General features: G+C 34.8%; 1 protein-coding gene across 1 annotated transcript in view; it reads right to left on the bottom strand.

Moving 5' to 3' along the window:
* The window catches only part of GPATCH2 (G-patch domain containing 2), a 117,710-nt gene that overhangs the window by 9,345 nt on the left and 82,312 nt on the right, over positions 1-26,053 (bottom strand). Inside the window, exons 8-9 of the mRNA XM_082757730.1 lie at positions 24,637-24,707; positions 7,987-8,069 (exon numbers count right to left, since the gene is read on the bottom strand). Of these exons, the coding sequence (XP_082613856.1) occupies positions 7,987-8,069; positions 24,637-24,707 (154 nt within the window). The remainder of the gene's footprint in view (positions 1-7,986; positions 8,070-24,636; positions 24,708-26,053) is intronic.

The raw sequence follows: 26,053 nt of genomic DNA on the forward strand, positions 1-26,053 counted from the left end.
TGTTGCACCATCTCAGCAGGAAACAAATGAGCCTACGTACAGTTTTTATCTGACAGATCCATTGTATTTGAAAAATGCTTCTTCTAAAATACTTAAAAGCTCACCAATTAAGTTATCATTTATTATAGAATAATAAAGCAACTGTGACCCTATTAACTATTACTGTGACAATATTTATTTGTATGGTCCAATTTCTGGATAAGACTAACATCAAGTATGTTTGGTTTAAATTGGAGTGAATAAAATCAGAATATAGCTAGGTTCAATCTCTTAAATAACCCTTATTTAAGAAAATGCTTTTTTTTAAAAAAAAAAAAATATTTTTATTCCAGTTGGAAGAAAAAAATGAAGGCATACTGAAGTAATCTCTGGCTGCTAAACTATTTTTGATGTTAAGAAAATGTTTTTTTAAACAGTTCTGAGAAAATGACACTGTACAGAAATATAGTCTTGGCCTTTCATCTTTCTTTTATATGATTAAGACCTGTGAGTAGAACAGCAATGCCTTTGCAGAGCATACCACAACTATTATTTCCTCCTCTATCGCTCCTAGCAGCCTTAAATCCTTTAAATCCTTTCCTAGAAGGATCTCTTTTTGCTTGGGTAATTTTTGCAATACATGGCCTGCTAACCCTTACCCCCTACCCTGGATCTCACTTATGTCTATCACAGCAGAGTCAGTCTTTCTACCTCAAATCTTCCAAGGAGCATTGTGGATGGTAATTCACTTGCGTAATTGGCTCAAGAGATGAAAATCTTGTATCTGCCTCTCTTAGCCACTAATCTATCCAGCTGACTGCAAGCCTAATTGGCAGCTTGTTTAGTAATTTGGCTCCTAAAGTGTTGTATTGATGTTGGATAAACAGCCAATGGAAGGCGAAACGATACATGCTGCTTCACTTTAAAAGCTAGTGCACTTTCCCCCTCATTTTCTGAAAGCATTTAATATTCCATCTCTTCTTTTTCTTTTCTGATTTCTCACTAGACAGATGAGCTCAGAACAGTAGGGACTGATCTTGATACACAATACATTTTAGAAGGAACATAATCAAAATAACATGTCGCTGTAGTGCATCTTTTTTTTAATGCCAGTTCTCTCTAACAAAATGAGAATCAGACTGCCTAGATGCTTAAAACCATTTTGGATAATTGTATAAAGTCAGCAATGTGACATAGTTGACAGACGTACTGGTATTTTTAACATCAGTACCTCCAGTGTTTTTCACAATTCAGTATTCTATAGCTGCATAAATAATAAAAAAAAATCACTTATGAAAATACCATATTATTTAGCTAAGTATTTGAGATTTGATTTTTAGAACAGACTTTTACATATGCTTCACATTGAGGTATCAAACATTGTGTCTAAAGAACAATCTTAGAATAATTATAGTCCCACTTACAGCTTGCGCTGTATTCTGCTCTAGCTGGCACAGTGTTAAGAACATCACAGAGGACAGAGTCAGAACCTCAGGTGGTGCTGGAAACCTCCATACCTACCCAGCAGTCACACCACAATGCTGTTAATGTCGGCACTGCTAGAGTTTCATTCCTATTGCCCCACTGCTGGGTGTATTAAAGGAATGGTTGCACAATTGCAGCATGGGTAGATGCATCCTTCCCTGCACTATAGACCCTAAATTTTATATTCATTTCCAACCTTCCCAATGTAAATCCACACACTGATGAAAAGTCAGGCACTGAACTGGTTTAAACTGGTCATCTCTAGCACCACAGGTCACTTGGAGCTGGGATTCCAGATGTTCTTCCCCTCCCATGCTCCATCAGACCACATTGTGGGTAAAGTACCTTTTGCCTTTTCAGTCTTGAGAGAGACAGAATTAGTAGAATCCCATTTATTCCTTGGTAAGGGTAATCTCTTGAAATTCAAGCCCATCTTTTCACTTGGGTCCAAATTGGGGTCAGATTCACTTCCCAGATATACTGACAGAAAGACTCAGTAGACTTAATTTCAGAAGAAGCATTTCCACCAGGAAGCATTCCTAAGTTCTGCTCAATACACCTAGAATTTACAGCAAAATTGCTCGCTTCTAATTAGCATTCCCTGACTTTTCTGAAAGAACTGTAACCCTGCACTGAATCCCACAGGGAAAGAACTTAAACGACAGTAATATTCTCCAAATGGACAGCTCGGTTGTCATTAATTTCAGCGGAAAGATTGAGGATTGAATGGATATTATGACTACACCCATTACAGTAGCTCTAACTGATCTTAAACCAAATTGGGATGGAGTGCCAAGATACTGGAGGTAATAGGCACTTCTATTGCCTTTTCTGTGCCTATGTGGTTGGAGTACTCTTGAGTGCACATTTTAACTCTCAAACCTTTCCTGGTCTAGAGAAGTCCTTTGGTATCAACTTAAAGCAGGGTGACAGAAGTGTCATGTGCCACTTTTATTGGTTGAGTTCTAGGAATATGAAGTGTTGCTCATTTCATTAACTCTTCCCAGTAATTTGAAGAATTTGTTAAAACAGGATTCTTATATTAAATGGGCCTGAGAAAAATAATTTCCTCTCATAACCTGCCCTTTATCTACATGCTGAAACAGGTCATCTATACCGTATTACCAACAGCGTTCTGGGGAAAACTGTATTATGGCATCAGCCCATATGGAAAAGGCGATGATTAAAAAAACAAACAAACAAACAAAGCACCACCAACAAAAAAGCATGTAAAATGGAGGTGGCTTCTCTGTGGGGCACCATTTTTTTATGGTACCTAGTGGAGAAAGAGCAGAACTTACAGAGCACCTAGAGGATGAATATTCCTACTGATACCTTCAGCTTCATTGGAAGTTATGTCTTATGCATACAATCCCCTACCAAGATGTATCTTTGGAACTTGAAAACAAAAAGTCTGGTTTAGCCTTTTTCTAGCAGAAATTTCTTAAATACTGTCTTTAAGGACACTGGGGATATTCTCTGTTAAGACGGTTTATGATTCTTGAAGGTGAAGTCCAAAAGATCGCCTTCTGTGGACAGAAGGCAATTGGAATGCTTTCCACAGCCAGAAAGTAACAACTATCTTAGGAAAGACTCCCAGAGTCATTTGGAGAATTATTTTTGAATCTTTTGCATTTTGGGAGAAGAGAGCATGTAGAAAATAGTTTTCTGCTGATCTGAAAGGTTCTTCAGTATTGGTTGTGCATAGAGCCTGAAGAATTCTGTCTTCTCTCCTTTTCTCTGTATCACAAGAAATTCCTTGGCAAATTCCCAGTATAAACTCGGTTCTTGTTGCATTGTGGATCTTTTCTTCTGAAGTTTGCTACTGAACTCTCCTTGTTACTCTGGTGACCATATGAAAGGGACCCTGCTTGAACCGATGACCTCTGCTCAACATTAAAAGTCTTTTGCTCTGCAAGGGCAGTAGTTTCAAATACTGTATGGCATTCCCCGATCTTTTAATTTTTGAACTGATTTAGTGAAACAATACGATAGCAGAAGAGAAACGAAACAGGAAGTCCCTAAAATTCCATCTCCTGAAGAAATCAGTTAATAAAAAAAAAAAAGAGTATCAAGGAGCATCCATATGTTGGAAGATCAAGCAGCTAGGCTTTGTACCCCAGAAAGGACCTTGGTAGACCAAGGAGAAGAAACACAGTAAGGTGAAGTGTTCACAACATGTCAGTGCTGTATTGCTCTGTGAAAAGTGATTTCTGTCTATGGAGTTGTACATTTAGATGGAAAAGCAATGAATCAAACTAGAAAGAAAGTAGGCATAAAATAGTTTGGCTAGCATTTTGGAAATTTACTGCCAGTTCAACCAAGTCAGCAGAAGTTTTCCCTTTCTTTGCAACTATCTCAGGAAGTTGACCTTCACTACAAACTTACCCTCAGACACCTCTGTTATCACACTGTAATCACAATCTTTTTCAAATCATCATTTTGGTACTGCAGATATTCAGGCCTGATTTTTAATCACTGACATATTAAGCATCAGCAAAATAGTTTGCTTAGCTGTTCCGTTGGCAATTTTTAAAAAGGAATGAAAACATGTACCCTTTTGATTACCTTGTTAAAGTGAGTCATGATGGCATTATAGGAGTGCTCAGTATTTCTACTGTAATTAAGAATCTGTCATATTTTTCATTAAAACACATTCTTTAAAATGAGACACTTAGCTTGGTCATTTCAGTCTGTACCAGCCTGAAGAGTAGCAACGCAACATGCTATCCAGACAAAGATGTTAACATCTGAAATGTGTTTTTCATAAAAATTATCAGTCTTAGTTAAGTTGCCCATAAAATGCATAATAACATACATTTTTAATGAAAAATCTTTGCATTTTAACTACAAAATAGCTTTATATTTTTAAAATAGATTTTGCAGACTTTCTTCCTGCTCCAAACCATGAAGCACACTAATGCAAATATCAGACAAAAAAAATCGTTTTCAAATAGAAATAAATGTTTATTTGTAATGCATACGAGCAAAACTTAACCTTTTTAATTCTGGATCCAACATTCTACACTGTGTAAATGAAGTTATTAACATCCCACAGATGTCAAGCAGAATTTGCACACCGAAGAAAATTTCCAGCAAGCAAGATTTAGAGGTTTCTGATTTAAAAACAAAAACAAACCAACCAACCAAACAAAAAAAAACATTCTAAAAGGTCTTGGGGATTGAACAGAAGTGGGGTGAGAAATAAAGCTTGCACAGAAGATGACAGTCACTAGGAAAGGAACTGGGGTGAATGCATACACAGTATATGAACATGGCATCTGAAATTCTGTAGCATCTACTGGCTTGATATGAGACTTTAACTAGGTAATCTAAGATGTTCACTGAAATTACTGTAAGCATTCCTAATGCATGCATTTCAAGTATAAACGATACTTTACTGAGAACGTCCTTTCTCTTGCATACAAATTATGATTTTTTTTTGTTTTGTTATTATTTTCATTGGTATTGGAAGCCAGTTTTGATAGCGTTATTTCCATGATTATTTATTAGCTTGCCTAAGAGTTGTTTTTTTTTTTTTTTTGTACAAACTTGAGGGCACTGTATTGCTGCAATGAAATATATCAGGGTGTCATCTGAAATTGCTCTACTGCTCAGGTAGCCGGAGAAGGTATAAAGTCATTGAGAATGACCTGGCCCCAAATCTGACTGCTGAATCACTGAAATAATATTGATTTCACGGAAGAAGCTGTGCAAAAAAGTATATATTCATAATGCATAACACTTGATTCTTAAAAAAAATTGTAGGAAGTAAACAATTTTTCCTAGTACCTTATTTAGTTGCTAAACCAATTATCTATCTAAGCTTTGGTAACACACAGATGGGGCTATATCAAGTATTCACAAATCAGAATATTTATTTCAATAAAATAAAAAAGCCAGAATAGGACCCTACCATCTCAGTACTGTCAGCTCCTAACAATCCATACCTAATATTATCTCCCATTTTCTTCATTGCTTTTCAACACAGCTTTTCTTCACCTTTACAAATGACATTTTTCAAACTGTAAAATGCACCATGCTGCTCAAGACTTTCTTGCTTCAATAGTTTCTCATTGCTGTACAAGTAAATCTACATCCTTTGTTACTAATATACACAAACCTATTGGTATGTGACTTTGACTGCAGTCTGAGAACAGGCTATAAATTTAGAAATCAATATCTAACTCTATCAATATTCATTTTACTTTTTCAATACAAAATACAAAGGTGAAAGAGCAGTAAATAAGCTGGAGTACTGAAATAAATTGGGTGTTCTTGTCACAATTAATAAATGTTTAACCAATAACATTGCTTGCTCCAGAAGGCTATAGCTCTGTAAGATGTCTGAAAGTAGCAGGTGCTACCCTTGTGAGACTCAAAAACAGAGAACACATTTCAATACTGCATCGGTATCACCAGTCATTCTTTCTGGTACTACCGAATCTAAACATTTAAATGACTATTTTCAAAACTGTGTAGAGCACTACAGGAATTACTGTACCCAGTGTCATTTTTTTCAAAAACCACGGGGTTTTGAAAATACGTTTTTTTTTTTTTTTTTTCCTTTAGTGGATTGGCTTATATTAGGTGAAACTTTACTAATACGTAACACATGCAGGTCAAGAAAAAAATTGCAGTTAATCACTCATTTACAGACAGCCTTTCAAGTTTCACTATGATGTTAAATATGGAAGATAATTAACTTTTATTTTCCAACTGGTGTTCAAGTAAGCATATATTTTTTTTTCCTCTTTCTTTCAAGAAAACAGTTTATCTACAAATTCTTTTGTATAAAATCTACTTCTTCTGTTCCTGTACCTTTGCTAAAGCCACTTAAAGGAGAATAATTCAATAATAAACATAATCATTCTTTTTATCCTTATTTCCAGATATATTTCCAATTCTACCCTGTTCCTTTCATAAAGTGGAATAAAATATTGACACGCACAAACAAACAAGGCCCATAACAGTTGAACAACAAAGTTGTAGCAAGATTAGTAGTGAAGAAAACTGTAATTTACAAAATGTTATACATTACCTATGCATATGTAAATGTTTAGTCAAAGTTTACCAAAGTTTCTATTTGCTTAAAAATTTACAGTGATGAAATGCAGAAAAAAGCTTGTGTGAGTACACAGTAAAAATCCTCCTTCCTTCTATAGGGAGCAAAATTGAAAAAGATTACCTTGAACTTGAAAAGAAAATAACCCTACATACTAGTTAAAAGGCACGTCATATGATACCTTTACCCACCATTATTCTCTGTCACCCTCCACATAAAAGAAAGTCTTAGAAATTCACAACCTCTGAAATTGTGAATATATAGATACATAACATTGAATATATTTGTTTTAGTATCAAAATATTGGCTTTGCAAAGTTACACAGAGGAACCAGCTTGTAAAATAAAATACTGAACACTGAAAGTACAAGGTAAAATGAGTAATAAAATGAATTTCATGATACTTCATACCCTCTTAGTACAAAATGACATCCTTTAGTACTTGAAAGTTGTGAAGTGAAAATCACCTTGTAGAAATAATTATATTATTCTCTCTTCAGCCATTAAGTATTTTTCTTTCTCACTTCACATATGTTCAGAGTCTTAGAACCTGACCCAGACATTCTCTTTTTCCATACTGCTGCCACTAAGGTGCTTTAATAACATTTTTAATATTATTCTTGGTCTGTTTCTGCCACTGAGGTTTAAAACAATGAAATTTCAGGAGGGGGAATTCAGCTCGAATATAAACATTAGGCTTCTCTAAAGACAGATATCTAGAATATACTTGAAGATGCATTGCATATGTTGCTATAATAATTGATATACGACTACCATGTGCAATCCAGATTTACATATTACCAATATAGAAAAAGCCCCACACAGACACACATGCAGTCTAATCCTTCCAGTATGCACAGAAATAATTAATACAAACTGACAAGAGTCCTATACATCACTGCTAGGTATTGAAAAAGTTATTTCACAGCTGTGACATCAGCAAAATACATGCAATGGTTGTGACTTCGCATCTGTAAAAATCTTTCAGAAATGTGCTTGCAACTTGCCTCCTATTTAATATACAGCACTAGTTTTAAAGCTTATCTCTACATTTTCAATTGTTTGCCCAATAATTCATATCGTGATTTAATGGTACAGGATACTTGTTATATTCATATAAATTCCTCACAGAAAAAAGATACCTTATGTCTTCTAACCTGTAATGCTTAAACAGACACAAGCAGTGATTTTTACTGCCTGTGATTCTCAGTATATGAAAAAAGATTCACTCTCTTTAAAGAAGTGCCATGTTACATAGATCTACAAATTGGGAATGTCTGAGGGAGAACTAAGTATATTTATTTCTTTAACTCCATTGTCAAGTAGGGATAGGACAAATCTGAAGTTACATAATAAGTTACTGAATTTACCCAGCGTTTCCCTGGGTCACTGACCTACTGCTTTGTATTTACAGATTTAACACTGTGTTTTGTGTTCTGTCCCACTGAAATTGGTTACCTGTGGGTCCTGGCAGGGGAGCAGCTTTCCTTCTCCGTTTGATGTCTCCCATGCACAATGATCCTAAATGCACACTGGTTTGCCTGCAAGTAATTATAGGAGAAAACTATTAACAAAGGACAAAAAATGTCACATAAATACACAGCTTGTATAATCTGAACCTATATCAAAACATTCAGCCAAGATGAAGCTGCACAATGAAGCCACCAATCTTGTTTATATCGAAGCATAATTATGTTTGTTGACAAGCGCTCAGTATCTAAATGCAGCATCATAAATTGTTCCTGGAATGAATAATATAAAAGGAATGCTTTTTAATTTTCAAAACTGGCGATCTTTCTAGCTCAACATAAAACAAAAACACTGTTGCTCCTGACAGGAAAATAGCAAAGATTAATTATCTAAAGAGATCACAATATTGTTGGTAGGCTATCAATTGGCTAGTAATGCCTAACTGTCAGAACAACATTTATTACAGGAAAAGTATTATCAATTTCTTTTAAGGTAAGATGAAGAATGAATGAGAAAACGTGAAACAGTAAACTCTTCAAAGGTATATGAAGTCAACTTGTAGCACACCAATTTGCCCTTTCCTAATTCATTGGCTAGTTGTGAGAATGATATAATAGAGCACATTATCCAGTCTGCACATTAAACAATTATGAATTTACACTTTAAGACTGGAAAATTGGTGGGGCTGTAGAAGATGACAGACAAGCACTTATTGCACTCCAGCCAGCTAGTCACAGTCAGGTACCACAAAAGAGGGTAAATTTGGAATTTTCAAATATTGAATTTTAGGAGATAATCTTAAAGGAGAATTTTAGTAATGATTTTTCTTACAGGAGTGTACAATCCCTGTAGAATGGAATATATGTAGCCTGCATTATTATTATTATTTTTTTTTGTGAAGAACTAAAACAGAAAAGGGAAAAATGGAATAATTTATGTCATACTTTTAATGTTTCCATAAATGCTATTCAAAACCATGAACTTTTTACCACAGCAGCATTGAAAGTTGATAAAAGTACAAGCTGAGAACTGCATCTGATAGTCTACTGTAGCACAGTAATACTCTGTCACTCAAGGGATCTTGTTTCAGTGTGGGTATATGACCTATCCTTTACTGCATTTAAAAACATTTTTAAGCTGTTCTGCATCTAAATGAATAGCAAATGTCCATGTATGTTGAGAGACCTCAGATCTGATCAATAATGTAAAGAGGGAAAACAATGTCTTGATAAAAAAAGCAATGTACAATCTTCTACATATGTAAGAAAAAAATACAGTAAACTAGCAAGAATGTACTTCAGTGCTTTTATTTAAATACTAAAATATGCCAGTAAAAAAAGATACACACAGAAGTGCACTCTAGCTTCAGTTATTAAGTCAACTATTTCAGCACAAATGTCTCTTACTTTAAATCAAAATTTTTCTTCCTTAGAGTTCTTCCAAGCTGAAACTGCATCTTATTTTAACACCCAGAAACCGAATGCAGTACAACCAGGATACTAGCGTGGTGCTAAATTTCAGTTCTAAATTCAGAATGAAATCAATAATTGTAACTTTTCTGTAACTGACTGTACAATAAAGAAAATTAATATTTAAACAAAATATGGAGGAATGAATATTTATATAACACCGATGTTAAACATGTTATATACCCCAATGAATAATGCACTTATATGCAGAATAAGTGGTGTGGTAAATGATACATCAAACACTGTGCAACTCTGTGTTTTCTCTTCGGAATGAAAAAGTGGGAAAGTGTCCAGGAATACAAGCAGGATGAAAGATAAAAATTAATAAAGTCAGGCAATTGAACCTGAGGACCCAAGCTACAGGAGTAACAGCTAGCAGCATTTGAGTTATTTTACCCTGGATTGATTATCTGTTACACTACATTGAGATATCTAGATTATTGATCTGTAAGATTATGGTACTTGGGTCTCCCCACTTTTCCTCCAGGCACACCAAATAGAGTTGCAACAAATAACACTAAGTAAGGACTACTTTGTTATTGTTGTCACCCTTCATGTAGAACACAGCAGTTACTTTTTAATTTAAATCAATGAATGTCTGAAAGGCAGCCTTGTTCCTTCAGCGTAAATGAATCATTCGTCTTTGCAAAGTGCAGCAGCGCGATCACCAGACAAGGTGAGAGTGGGTATTTCTTTGTTGTCGTCGAAAATACCATGTGCCACAAATAAAGAACAATACGCTACAGCCCCAATTAAGCTTTGTCAAATCCATTTTTATGGCCGCTAACATCAAACCTCAGACTAACTCTCAGTGCTAAAGCCGTGTTGTTTACTTTCACTAGGTCTCACCGTCTGATCTGCGCTGTTGGTTCAGATTGCAGCAAAACAAAAAGCCAGGGCTTTTAAGAGGAAGAGACAAGAACTATCACAGCTATTGAACTGGCAGGTTGGATGAAATGAAACATTATACTTCAGCCACACAGTACATTTTGAACTGTTAGTAATGGAGGTATTAGAAAGTAGGGAGAACTCTGACCCTCAATCAGGCTAAGTTCAGCATTATGTTCCTTAGCATTAAATCAGAAGAGCGAGGATTACAGAAAGGAATATAGCTATTTGCCTGACTTCTCTCTACTTATCCCTAGCTTGCTTCTAGCTATCATTTATAAATAGTACTCTGGAGGGGAGCCAGGCATTTTATTAGGGAAAAAATAAAACTTGTTAAGACCACCTTGCCTGAAAACTTGGCTTTTGACGTGCTGGTGACAGGGACTGGAGCAAGCAGTGTCAAATGGAATAATTTTTAAGGAACGACAACAAGAACTTGTCGCCTCATTGTATGCATTTACAAATAGAGGCTTTCCAGAGTATTAGGCCTAGTTAAAGCTGCCCTCTGGATAAAAAGTGTTCCTAAGCAGCCTCAGACAAGCTTGGGAGACAAACAGATGTGACTATGGTCCCTGGCGTTTGGCAAGAACACTCACTGTCAATAAGAAAAATATGAGCATGGACAGGGCATCAGCTGCACCATGGTGGAGCAGGCCTGCAAGTGTCACAGCCGCGGCAAACTTGTGGCAGGGGGGAATCAGAGGGCTGCAAAAGCCAGGCTGGTGTGAACTTATGCTAGCATGCCAGGAATTGTTGTTGTTGTGTCATGCCTCAACATATTAAACAAAAACACCGGAAAAACTACTGTCAATTTTTATTTATATATTTAAATCTAGTGTGCTGAATTTAGATTCTCCATTCTACGTGGTAAATAAAAAACTGAGGACAGACTGGGGAAGGCACTAACTGTAAAACAAACAAAAAAAACCTTTTTGATAATAATAAACATAATGAAAAGTAGTTTTGATACTGCAAATATGTTTCTCCTCTGTACAGAAGCAATGTCATGCAAAGCAATTCACACACATCTATACATCCCTGTGACAAACATTCACTCTGTCAAATTTTGTTTTCTTCTTCTTAAAGAGTTGCAGCTTCCCTGCAATTTCTTTTTTCAAGGTACTTGCCCTTGCTATGGTAACAAGCCAAGAATTGTCTCTTTGAACTCCCCAAATAATTCTATCCATGCCCATGCAACACAAACTTCACTTTTTCCATAACTGTCAAAGCTCAACAAGCAAGTATTTTTGATGAGTGCCTTTTTTTTCTGCTGTTACATACATTCACCTCTCCAAGACATTTCTAGTAGGTTATTTCAGATTTTTATCTAACCTGAGCTTTGCAGTCAATGGACCATTTGGTTGCATCCCCTAAATGAACTGCTGTGGGATGGAACCTACAGCTGCACTGTTCACATGGTGATCCGCCTTGTGAGCAACTGAACTCAGACAGTGGTTCCTGACTATCTCATTAGTAATTATAATCTTTGCTGCTGTTGGAGGTAGAAATTCCCTAGCCTAGTCTCTGGGAAGGCTAATGCAAAGACCTGGATCTGTTATCACTGACATTCCAAGAGTAAAGAAAGAAAGAAACAAAAACAAAACAAAACAAAGAACAACACCCAACATAAAACAAGCAACAACAAAACAAAAACAACAAAACCAACCCTAACCTCTCTCCCAAATTAAAAGAAATCCTAATAAAATCCAATAATTTATCCACAGTCTCTTCAGAAAGAAGTGAAGATAGTGTTAAATAGCAGGTAGCTTCCCTTGTCATGGCTGTCATCCCATTTTGGGAACTCTGGGTACTAGTGCATTAAAAACAAAATATTTGCATGTTTATTTTATATGCTTCATTGTAAGATGTCTGTTGCTCACTTTACTCTTTCTGCTTTTAGCAGCTGTCACTTTCCTTGCAAGCTGCAATGCTTTGATATCAGAGCAGTTGCTTTCGTTAATGCACTGTAATTGTGTTGAGCAGTTACAACGTCATTGAACGCAAGCTTCATTTTGTCCCCCAGTATATTTACTGTCAAACCATTTACCAGACTACACTATGACATTGCTAAGATAACTTCTAAGTAATGGAGACAATGGTTTTATGCTCTGTGTCAAAAATGCATAAAAGTACTGATTGCTAACAAAGCCAGATGTGGAATATTGTGTATTTTTTGTTTAACAACGTTTATTAAATTTCTGTCCTCTGATTTGGAAAATCCTATGCTGTATACTATTACGATGTAGTAATGTTTTCAAGCTTGATTTCTATATTGAAATTAGATGAATCTGCAATGATCAATACTTCTCTATCCATTATATTCCAATGAGCATCTCTCTCACCTGAGGAACAAATTCACTATAAACAGTGCCACACCATTCTGCCACAGTATCAATGCATTCCTGCAGATGGCTGTAGAACTCTTCAATTTTATCATCACAATGCTTTAGGTAATGTAAAGGCTTGACAAAAGTTTAAGTGAACTTCTTTAACAAGAGATTACAATAAGACGAGAGTTGACCTATTTGCATTTTAGAAGGGACTTGAGAGAATTATTTTGAAGTGGAGATGTAACTGTCACTGTCTTTTCATAGTCTTAAAATACAGATAAGTAATAGATATGAATATGGGTATCACTGAACAGAGAATACAGTGAGGACCATGAATCACTTTAAGTTTGAAATGGCTCTTATAAACAAAAATTGAGTAGGGAATATGTGACGTAATGTTCAGGTCAGCAGCTAAAAATTAAAAACAACAACAACAAAACAAAACAGCAACAACAAAAAAACAGAATTCACAATTGCAAAAGATAAGAAAACCAATAAAATGATTAAAAAATGAAGTGTGCTGCACAACTCAACTTTACAAAATTAAAGCATAATCTGAGTGAATCTCCAAATACTCAAGTATCTTCAGCATGAAAGTAACACTGAAAAGGATCTCAAATTCTTACACAGAATGGACCTGTAGCACAGACTCTCATTTATTACATAGCTTAAAATGAAGACACTGCTGTATGTAGTAGCCAGTGGAAGCACATGTATTGGCACTGCTTAAACAGAACTTGGATGCATTTTTAACTATTACTAATTTTTAACTCTTTAACTCAAGACCATCCAAGTCCATAGAACAGTTTATCATCAGTTTAGAGGTAAATACAATTTAAAAACTATGTATGTTTTACTAAATGTCCAATCACACTACTAGCTAATTAGATACATTGAGCAAAAACTTCTACACATCCTTTTGACTAAATCTCCAGGAGTATGGACCAAAAGCTACTACTCCCTGCACTGTCAAATATACATACTAGGCAAATGGTGCTGTAAATCTGTGAAGATGATGCTGTATTACCCTACAATTAACCAATAATTGTAAGCTTTACCACTGGCATTTACCTCAGTATAACCACAGAAATAACACATGACAATTTCATAATATAACACTGAAATAAGCAAGGCACATTTGCTTTTGGGGAAAAGAATATGAAAAACAATGGTTAGGGAATTTTATAAGGGAAGATTTACTCATAAATCTCGAATCTCCTCTTTTCCTTGTAACACACAGCTTAGTGAAAATGTGAGCACAGCCCCTGGTCTCCATGTGAATACTCAGAGAACAGTAACCCTGTGGTAACATGTGCCCCATGAGCAATTACATGGATGGAACGTTCCTTGTCCGTACTGAAAATGGTACCTACATCCTACAGTGCATGTGCAGTTCAAGTAGATATGCAGGACACTGCTGTGAGGTCATTTCCGTGGATTAAATGACAACAAATGAGAATGAGCAATATAACAATATAATGTTCATTCAACAGTGAAGCTTAGGACTCCAGATCTTAGTGTAATGATACAGAGCAATCTTGGGAAACAGTCCAGTAACATTTTGATAAAAGTATTTGAGATGTCACTCAGTATAAATTTACCTGACTTACCTATTTTGTTGTTTGTCATAGAAACATCACATGCATGTGTGCCTGGTGTTATTCTGGGCACAACGTATTAAGCGCCAGAATGGTCCGCACTACACTATAGTGTAGTCTACACTAAAGCTACCATGGTAGCTGCATTCTTGGTAAACCTTCAGAACCTTCTTCAATTAACCTATCTTCTAGAAAAAAATACATTTGGTAATGGTATGGCTGAGATCATATGTTCCAAGTATACCTGAGGTCTATCCTCTACCTCCATTATACTCTTCTGGTGCATTAGAAGGATTTTGTGGCTTTTATAGAACTTGCAAAATCTGCATTGATTATAATCTGCACCAGGAAACAGGTTCCTGCAAATCAGAAACTTAAATATCTCCCATTTGCTTGATTTTGATTTTAATATGTAACATCGTTCACAATGTATACACATTCCCTTACACTAACTTTATGGAGGTTATAGAAAGAACACCCCTCACCCTCTACTTCTCTCTTGTTTAGGAGTAGTAGACCAATACTGCTGCAAATTAGTCTTGTCTGCAAAATATGTTAAAAGTTTTCACAGAAACTTTATTCAGTGCTAAAGAATTGGCAAAATAACAATGAAATAAATGTCATTTGCAGCATAAACATTAATTTTTAATGGTTATGAAGATGAATATGGATTTCTTCTTGGTATCACTTTCTCAGACACCATTCACGTGAAATCAGTGCCACACTTGATTCCTCTACTTCCTTTACAAACACTGAACATTTCTTCAAACTTGTCTAAAGAATGATATCATCTATAGAACAGATTGCAGCATCTGCCTCCACAAGTGTGAAAAATATTACATTAACTACAAGAGCTATGCACTGTATTTTCCTTTCATTAAATTTTAAACAGATGTGATAAAACAATGCAACTCTGTCAAACTCCTTTCATACTAAGCCAATCTGTTCACAACATAACTTTAAACGTAAGGGTGACATACCTTTATATTGCAACCTTATTACGAATGAACAAAATAAAAATTTCCTTCTGTCCTCATAAGATTATCTGTATCCTAATCCTTTGTGCTATCTTTTTCAGCATTTTTAAGTGTCATTTAAGTAGTCATATAAGTAGTCCAAAATTTATCTAACTCTGCAATTCTATACAGACACAGCAAACACAATGGAAAATACAGATTTATACTACTATAGATGTTGTGACACCTAATCTCAAGTCACTTGTACTTTGTGAATCAAGAGTCTGTAAAATTTTGTTCTCTATTAGAGGCCTACTGCCCTCAGAAAGGATAATGCATTGTTTTTTCTTGTTTCTAATTAGTAATTTAAGCATATGTTCAGCATTTAACTCTAAATGTTTGCCTTTTCCCCAAGCTCTAAGACAGCTGTCCAAGATGTGAATGCCAGAAAACATTTAAATATCAACATCTGTTGAATTATGTTAATTTAGTGTAATATAATTGGGCATGAGTTGGAATTGATCAAAAGTATATGAATTACACAAAGGCAAATCCAAACCAATATCTTGGTGTATGAACAAGTCACCAAGGAACACGGAGGGAATAAAATCAAAAAATCCACTTCTGTTAAAAATTAAACAGCTAAAACTACAGCTTTCTTCAACAAATCACATGATTTCACATTTTCAAGAGAGGAAATGAATATTTATATCAGAATATTTCAAAATATTTATGACAGGATGTTCCAGTATTATTTTGAATTGAAGAACCCCTGATAAAAAATAGTAATGCTGATATTTGTGTAATTAGAAAATGTAGCTAGGAAACAGGTTGTGGTAATATTATGCCATTCTGTTACAGGGCAATATTGTTCTACAAATTCTAAAGCAAACTTTTTTTTTTTTCTCTCTTCATCTTGTGACAACATCGTTAATATCCAAAAGATATGGGTCCTGATCTATCTCTGAAATGACTCGGAAAACATCTTTTTTGACTTAAGCAATAACCATGGGTTTGAACAGATACTTTCACAGAAGGACTGGATAGCTTACTCAGCTACACTGTTTATTCCAGGTATTTCTGAATACGTATTTGTTTACTAAGTATGACTAAATATAGTCGGTACAGGACAAATGTTATGTTGTTGAAAAGACTTGCAAAACTTGTCTTACCTACAGTTCTGGATTATATTCATATAATGTTAAAACATTCCAGCATTAGTACCACATTCAAAATTCTCTTTTAGAGCAGGTACAGAACATGAATTAACAGCATAAAAATCCATCACAAATATCTAACATAGTAACTTAAAAATGGAACAAGGGAAATATAAGTTTGAAAGCACTCAACTTTTATGCCAATTTCCTCCTTTGCCTCTGTGTGGAGAAGGTGAGAAAGTATGGACAACTGGATTGTATTTGGTCCACTGTGAGAGACCAGTAATTCAATTCATGCAAGTAAACAGCCAGCACAACGTAATGATGTTCAGCTGGCCATTCAGACCTAGATCTAGACCAGTGATCCAGAAGCTTTTTGTCATATTACAAACAATGCAGTCAGTAGTTAACCTACTGCCTTTCAACTGGTTCCAAGAAAACAATCCTGAAGCTGGACCACAGCTTCACTCTCCTCAGTTCTTCTACTTCCATATTTTTAATACTAAGCTTGACAAACAACTCTTTAAACAATCTGATTGTCTGGCCAAGATAGCACCTATAAATCTGACAATAATATTGTAAACAAATATATAATTGTGTGCATGGAGAGAAGAAGGGAAAAAACAAAACACAAAAAAAAACCTAAACCTGACACTGAACATTAAGCAAATTATGCTTCCTAACTCTCTGCACCCACTCATCTTAGTAGCTGTCATGAAACCCCATTGAGTATAAGGGGCCTGCATATGTAGGAGCAAATGCAAAATCAGACTTTCTAATGACAAAGAAGAGGAGGTAGGAGAAAGTTAGAAACACTGACTTATCTCTTCCTGCTCTGTATTAATTGGTAGTATTAACATTTCTGAAAAAAAAAAAAAAAAAAAAGTAACAGAAGTCTTAGCAACACAAAATCCAAAAATCAGCATGCTGAATACCGTCTATTTCTGCCTTTTGGAAGCTACAACAGTTACTGAACAACAATTTCCAAATAGGCTGAAATGTATTATTACAATAAATGATCAGTTTCAAAATATCAAAACCAACCAAACAAACGAAAAAAACATGGAAATTCTATATAATATGAAACAAGCTAATTGTATTTTCTTCATTACTCTTCCTCTCCTTAGTTAAAACCCCAGTTTGAACAGAAGTCAGTGTGCCTGCACCTGTTGCTCAGAATTTGAGTCAGTGTGCACCAGTGGCTGCTGCTTTATATATAGAGTTCCAGGGATCCCTACAAGATCAACAGAAACTCGATGTGAAACTTACGCAGTTTAAATTACAGTAAGAACAGAAAGATGCAATCCCACCCTTCCTTAGCACATGGCTATCTATCTTTACATCAGTGGTATATAGCTTTCATGTACCTGTATGGGGAATCAGAGAGGATCCAAATTTTTGGATCATCCTAGTAGAAATCATTTCCCCAGCATGAGTCTTTCTATGACTGCATGTATGTTCATGTTGGGACAAATGAGTGCTGGAAAAACAGAACATGAAATGGCCTCTTTTGATTGCACTGTTGCTTAACAACAGACTAAACAGTTTGCAGAACTACAGCACAAGTTACTGTGCATTGCTCCTGCACTAAGCTTTAATAGCAGGAAGGGCCTTAGCTCCTCTGAAGCCCAAATGAACTTTATCCTTATGCCATTAGCATTTTAACAGGTGAACTGAAACAAAGCTTGAGTTGTGGAGTACAAACTGAAGCAAGCTGCACAAAAAAAAACGAACAAAACACAGGTGTGAGAAACAAGCATATCTTGCTGAAATTCAGGTATTTGACAGATAGAAATTTGCTGTCAATTCATCCAGGGCAAAATTCAATCCAGATTGTACATAAGGAAGATGTGGAGGTACAGCATTTCTGGAGGTTCACTGTCTCTATTTTTATTTTTTAATCATGACTAATTGACTTACTGTTAGTTCATACATTCATGTATACCTCCCATTCAATTTTAAATAATATATATATATGTATATAACTTAGGAGCCTATTTATGTACAATATTATAAATTATATTAGCTTTTAGTGTAGTAACAATGAAATTCTGCTTGTGGTTTTGTAGTTAAAACTTAGTTTTGCATTACAGATGCAATGAAACCACTCAGAGCATATCAAAGAATGTATTTTCCAAAACAGAGTATGGTCTCTTCAAATCTTCTGCTACTTCTGGAAATGTACTCATAGGGGCTGAGTTAAAATGGTATGATACTTTTAAGACAATTAGTGATTAATGTCGATTTTATTAATTGATATTTTAAATCTATCCATGAACCAATAAAAAAATATTTCCATACAACTAAATCTCTCCAAAGCACCACATACTGACTACATTTTGAAATAGCAAACTGCTCTCTCCCCTGTCCACAAAGGAAAGTCTTTTCACAATCTTAAAAATAAAGCCATAGTGCAGAAAACTCAAAGAGAAATTGCCCTCTTCCAAAATGGCACTGTCTTTTCTCAAAGAGGAGACTGATAGAATAACATTGTCCCTGAGGGTGACAGCAGGGGAAGAAAGCAACGTGTCCTCAAACATTCACATAATTTAATCTGGAACTGCAAATACTATTAAACATGAATCATAACTGTAGAGTTACTGCTTCACGGCACTCCAAAGAGGAGATAAAACTGCTTAGTAGTTAATTTCTAATGATGTAAACACATTTGGATTTTATTGTTGTATCTGGATCTCCTGCATTATTAGCTTTAGGGTTACAAGATATTAACTCACTACCTTTAATAGTTGTACATTCAAATTAAAAGGCATGTTTAAATATTACCTTTTAAAGTATTTTTGTTGGGAATATGTTCACGTGATAGCAAAAGTGAATCACCTAATAAAACAGCTATGCATTCCTTAGTTTTATTATAGTGTAACTACGTGCACTTCTTCATGTTTAATTTAAAATCATAATAAAAAAAAAAAGGCTGAATTTACCTCCTCTGGTATTGTAATTTCATTCCACAAAAGCCACATTAAACAATTACAGTTCTTGTAATTAACCAGTAGTCTAATGTACAGTTTTCTTATTCCAATCTATTAACAGCTGCTCAAAAAATGTAGTAATTAATGGTTTCATTTATTTTTGGCAAACCTGCAACACGACAAATAGTTTTGTATCTGCTGCAAATTAGGACTCTTTCCCAAACAACAGATGACACGGTGGGAAAGAGGGAGCAGACAGAATCCTTGCACATCTTTGTCTCTTTAGAAGATCAAATAAAGAGCAGCTGTAATACTACTTGTCACATCTGTTTAAAAACATACCATATCTACATCATCAGATGAAAATGAACAAGTGCTATACAAATGTACAAATAACGGTTTCCCTTCCAAACTGGGGAAGGCTGAAATTCATATTTTTAACCAGAGCAATAATACGCTTTTGAAAAACTCTCATCAGCTCTCTTGTCATTTTTCTTCTTAGGTACTTTCTTTAAGAGAATACTGTTAGTCATAAAAAGTAAAAAGCACAAACATATGTTCTTGAGAGACATCATCTTTTACAAGACACATAATTAAACTGGATTGAGAACACCTAAGAAAAGGAGTGAAGCAGTTGCAGAAAACCTGGGGAAGTCATAATTAACATTCTGTTTAACTGACACTTACCACTATTTAGTAGCATCTCCTTTACATAACACTTCTTGAACTACTTCAGTCTTCTTTCCAGAAGGTCTCTCACACTACAAAGACCTATATTTCAGCCTGGGCTATCTACTAAGGCAAGAGCAGGCTTCAAGGAATTCTTGCCATCTCAAAACAGAACCACAACAGGTTACCTTTGGAAGAATGGCTCACCATCCTCCATGTGTATTATAGAAATTGCTCAGTAGGTGCTTCTATTGAGTTTTAAATAAGAATTAAGGTTCCACCTCACGTTATGGTCTACTTTTCAGCCACAAGAAGTAGTTCATCCTAAGTTGCCGCTACATTGATAGAATAGTTAGCACAGCATCAACTACCTAGTTTAAACTTAACTAGTATAATTCTACACCACCACGAAATCACTTTTGTGAGTATGACTTAGCCTACTTTCAAGCCAGGACTGAGCTACGTAAGAATTACAAATAGCTTTTTGCCTTTTAAAGATCACTGAGGGAATTTTTGAGTGTGGAAAGCCAACATGGAATTATCAATGTATGACCAAAAAACTGGCAAACAGCAGAAGTTTGGGTAGTATTTTCTTTTCATTTTTTCTCCACTCATGTGTGTGTCATAAACTCTACTTACAGTACAATAAGAAAAAAAAAGGTAGATAAAATAATTAGCGATACTTAACAGGAACACACTGCAAAAAGAAATACGGAACAAGACCATTATGTACTGTAAAGGAAATAATTGTACAAATGTATTGGTTTAACTTACTCAGTAGTCTGCTGTTTTCCCAACCTGAAATGTTTCTAGATTATAGCAAAAAATAACTAGTTATGACATTGACTGTATAACCAAAGGCAAAGTAGTAAGTTGCTTAAGTACTCTGGTTAGTCTGTCAAGCAAGAATAAAACTACTTCCTACCTTTATAGGGATATTGTGAAGACAATACTTAAAAAATTAAGAGGCACACAGACCTCTGTGTGACAGAGGTCTTCTAAGTACTTAGCAGGATAATCACATGTTCAATATAACGATGCTATAGCAGCTTAGCAAAATATGGTTCAACTCTGTCTCCACAGCTGACCAAATGCGTGTTCTTAGCCCTGGGGAATCTTCCTTTAGGTAGAACTCATTTTTATAAAATTTTACAAAGGTGACTTAAGAAAATGTGTTTCTCCTCATGATGGGAGCATGCAAACAATGAGCACACGATCAGCTATGGCAGTTCAGCTGCCAAGCAACAACTTGTTAACTCACCATAACTCAATCATGTTCAATTGTTTGCCCACAGCCTCGGGCTACAGACAGACATTTGGTCTGCTAACAACTGCGCCAGATGAAGACATTACTATCCCAAGCTATTTGTTATCACACATCTGCTGGAGATTATCATCTCCACAGCTCTGCCGGAGGAAGAAATCATGTGAGCATTCCCTAATATGGTTTGTACAAAACCAGCCAATTTAATTTAAATAGGTGAGTTGAGCTTACCAGGCTGGTTTTGCCCAAAGCACATTAAAAAATGCAGACAAAAAAACTTCTTTACTGGCAAAAGAGCAAAGGACGAAAACAAGCAGAATTAAGAGAATTAGCACCTTCAAGCAGTGCAGCAGGCTATAGGAGGGGACTGCTTCTGTCCTAATGCAAAGAGATAATTTAAACAGAGAACTTTTTCAAGGTTTTGTAGAAGGAAAAAAAAGCTTTAAACCAGTAATATGTAGCACTGTGTATACAATTTAATTCATCAATGGCAAAAGCACTTGTAGATTAAAACTCATCTGTAAAGGTATCATAAATAGATATGTATTTTATAATGTGTCAAATACAGAAGATCACATGTTGAATTGTATCAGCATCGTATAATCTAACCAGGTTCTAAGTTTTGGGTGCAGGACTGTCCCTCCTTAACATTTTGTTCATCCGTAGCCTTAGCAGCAGTTCTCAACAATCAAATTATCCTTCCAGTAATAAATCTTGGTATTAATTTGCATAGGATTGGCTCATAATTATTAATTTTCACAGAAGAAACCTAACAAGCAACCCTGTATGGTAAACCTTACTCAGAAAGTATTCAGCGATATTCCATTATAGAGAGGCAGCTGCAGACTTCTGCAGTGTTTAGAGCTCCACACCTTTCTGATGTATTTACAGAATAAATTATTCCACAAGTCACGGATCTAACGTAATGCAGGTATTTACATATTGTCTACATGCTGAGACAAGAACTGTGTTCACTCATCCAAAAGGGGTAAAAAAAAAAAAAAAAAAAAAAAAATCGAGGCAAGCATAAAAACACACATCTTATATACATATGAAAAAAAAAGAGATGATGTCTTTCAGAACAGGAAAAGAAAAGATACAGTCCCATCAGTAGAAATACAGTTATGTGACAAATATTTAAATAAATAGCCAGAGAAATTCAGTCCTGCAGTAGGAGAATCAGATTAAACTGTATTCTGGGTAAGTATAATCATTCCATAGAATTTCCAATTCTTATCCCACTGCTGTTATCCTATCACCACATTTACCAACAGAAAAGCAAGACATATAAGGTCACAGCCACTACTACTTCTCTGCCTCTTTTTAAAGAGGTTACTCATCTCAGTGCAACTACTGTAATAGTTTAAAACATCAACTAATCTAGAGTCAATTTTAGAATGCTTCAGACTTTCAGGTGCGAGTAAACACTTGCATTCAGCAAAAGATTTAACTGCATATGAATACAGAACAATGCAATCGTGAAAGATTTGCGGCAAGGTTATTTAATTCGGAAGGAAGCGAAAATTTGCTGTAGTGTGACCTTGTGACACTTGATTGGTATCATCGTAGTTCAGTGGTTTTCAAAGTATTTGGACACAGGCAAATTCTAAATGACAGATTTCCATTTTAAGATTCCGTACACAACAATGGAAATGCTTACTTGCAACTGAGTTGGAGCTCACCATTTTATTAACTGTGAACAATATTTGCTATTAAAATAGTAACTTCTGTTAGGTACTTCATTATGCAAAAATATTTTCTTTCTCTGTCTAGACTGGTGAAACTAAGATTAACCCTTATGGTACAAGTGACACCTTAAAATTAATTTTTAACACACGCGACCTTGAACATTAACCACAGATAAATCTTACATATGTCACAATGTTATGAATTTAATTTATAAGTAAAGAAATACCAGAGAAACTGTCTTGAATTGAGTGGTGATAAGTACTATGAACACATGAGGATATAAGGTATGTATTTGTCACGTAATGATCCGATACATCTGAAACTCAATCTCTATTTTGGTCAGAACGGCTTTTGATAAAAAGTGAAATATTACGTTAACGAACATCTAAACTGTAGGAAGAAGGTAGTCACTAGAAATGTTATTGGCCTGACAGAAAGTACAGTTGCACATGATGCAAATTAAATTAAATTCTTATTTTCAGTAGTTGAACTGTTGAAAGTGTGTTAAAATTTGTTCAATATACATCTTATAAATAATTACTTGATATTCAAAGACAGCAGTCAGACTATAAAAAATATCATTGCCATAAAAACCTGAGAACTAGTCTTTAAAGTCATTCCCAAGAACTGACAAAGTTTCCATGGTACACAGAGAAAATGATGGTTTTCTGTAAAAACACAAATAATTGTTGTGAAATAACCTGATGCAAAACTTTTTTTTTTTTTCCTTAAGAGACATAGCATCTGTTTCTGAAAATGAATGACCAGCACTTGCAAAAACAATACTTTAAAGTGTGTAACCAGAACTTTTATACAATGAAATAGATTCATACTTATTGAGCATATTTTTGAGGGAACCATGGAATCAACTTTCCAGCTATTCATCAAAACAATTATTTAATCATATGAAAAACTAGTTTCACTATAACCACATATACACTAAAAGGCAAATGCTTGAAAGACAAGTTCATAGTCTCACTCAAAACCATAGTATTTTACATAAAAATTGTGTAAGGTACTATGTGTGGCAAGGGGAACATTTTCATAATTTCTCATTTTTTGAAAATACTAGAGTTAAAATAGCATTTGGCAGAATAAATTCAGCAGATAACATACAAAAAAACAACAAAAACCAAAAACATCTAAGAACAGACTCCTAGACTACTGCCTACCAGTTCAAAGTTTAACTCCTTTGTTTTTTTTAAGGGGAAGAAGCAAGCTGGAAGATAGACTAGATTTGTTTCAATAAGTCTTCACAATGAGATTTTTGTTGTCAAAACATGATATAAGAACAATTCAAGTGTTACAGTATTTGACTTATCTTCTTGATATCAAAAGCATGCATGCATGCATAATGGTAATTTCATACATTTTCAACACTTAACTTACATGCCAGAAGCACAAAATTCGTTTTGGTATCCATTTAATTCTGATGTTTACTAAAGAGATTGAGTTTAACAAGTAAAACTGGATACAGATTCAAGTAAAATCTAATATATATTTATATATATGTATGTAAGTAATACAAAGATTATGCTATATAACTGAGATTGTTTAAAGTAAATCACAAGAGCAGAAGAAAAATGAAGAATACCCCAAAAGAATGTCGTCATTTCTAATACAAAAATTTGAGAGTTAAATCAACAACTGCAAAAACAGTTTTAATGAGAGCTGCAACATTAACTTACCTGCTAGCTGTTTTTACAGAGCTGTTCTTCTTGTGTCCTCTGTCCGATCGGTTGTCTCGCAAGAGCTGAAGCTATTCAAAAAATGTTCAGAACAGTTTCACAAACAATGCCTCTATTTGCTTTTCAGAAACGTTACCCTGACAATGCCACTCTTTCCTGTCTTTTGAGTAATCTTTCAATAATAGTTTTACCCTAGACTCTAAAAGTGATAGAAACCTAATAAAATTTTACAGTAGTAACTAAGATTGCAAGATACATACACAAATATCTACCAATTACAAATTACTAAATACTTGAAAATGAAAACCATTAAGCACTCTAAAAGCAGATTAGAAGCCCATTCACAATGTCACATTTAACTTATGTGAAAAATTTTATAATTTTCACACTCAAATTTTCAAAATAAAAAGTGTTGGGGAACACCTACAAAATATTGAGGTTGGTGTTTGTATCTAAGCAATTATGAAACAGTTGTAAACTCTTCTAAGCCTCAGGAGCTTTTACAATTTGAAAGCTGCAGAAGCAACAGAAACACATTATTATAACTTCCCACGATAGTAATGAAACAGGGGTAATGAAGAAGTCACTCAATTATAGTACTGACTGAACTTCTGGAACAATCTTTGATTTACTCCTTTTTAGATAAATAAATGAAGACTTTTCATTCAGAGTATCTCCAATATTCAGAAGTCTATTTCCAGCATCGTGACATTTGTCAAGATGGGTAAAGTGGCAGTAACAGCAAAAAAGGCAAAAAGTTGCAGCAGAGAAATCATATTAATCATATATTGAATAAAGCATAAAATAAAATATTGTTTCAAAACAGACTATGGATAAATGGATCTAATATCCAAGGAAACACAGTTAAAAGTCCATTAGAAATTAGGAAGTCACGAACTTTATGAGTTGGCCAACCATACTTACTTGTTGTACAGGGAGTGCTCCTTGTCATTTCAGCTATTCAATTTTCAGATGCAGTAAACTAGTACACTCTTATTTTTAAAGGCAAAGGACATATAAAGACACTTTATTTTTATTTATTTTATACATTATTGCAAAATACTTTTTTCATTTTCTTAGAGTCAACAAATCAGGGCAATTGCAATTCTTATTTAAATGCAGCCACATGTTTTACCAGTATGACTATCATACAGTGTATGTCTGTCTCATGATGAGGCTAAGGAGAACAGTTTTATTATTATCAGCACCCTCTGGTAAGTAAAGTGCAATTATGGCATGTAAAAATACAGATCACCTGCCAGATGTTAAGAACTTGTGTGCAAATGTAATAATTTTAATTTCAGAAATAAATTTAAAGAGGATGTATTAAACACTTATATACGGTATGGATCTTCACAACTTCAGTGAGAATTCTGTAGGCTCTCAAAATTGTCATAATTACATTGCAACATCATTC

The sequence above is a fragment of the Aythya marila genome (assembly GCF_965140915.1).
Source record: "Aythya marila genome assembly, chromosome: 3".
Lineage (NCBI taxonomy): Eukaryota > Metazoa > Chordata > Aves > Anseriformes > Anatidae > Aythya > Aythya marila.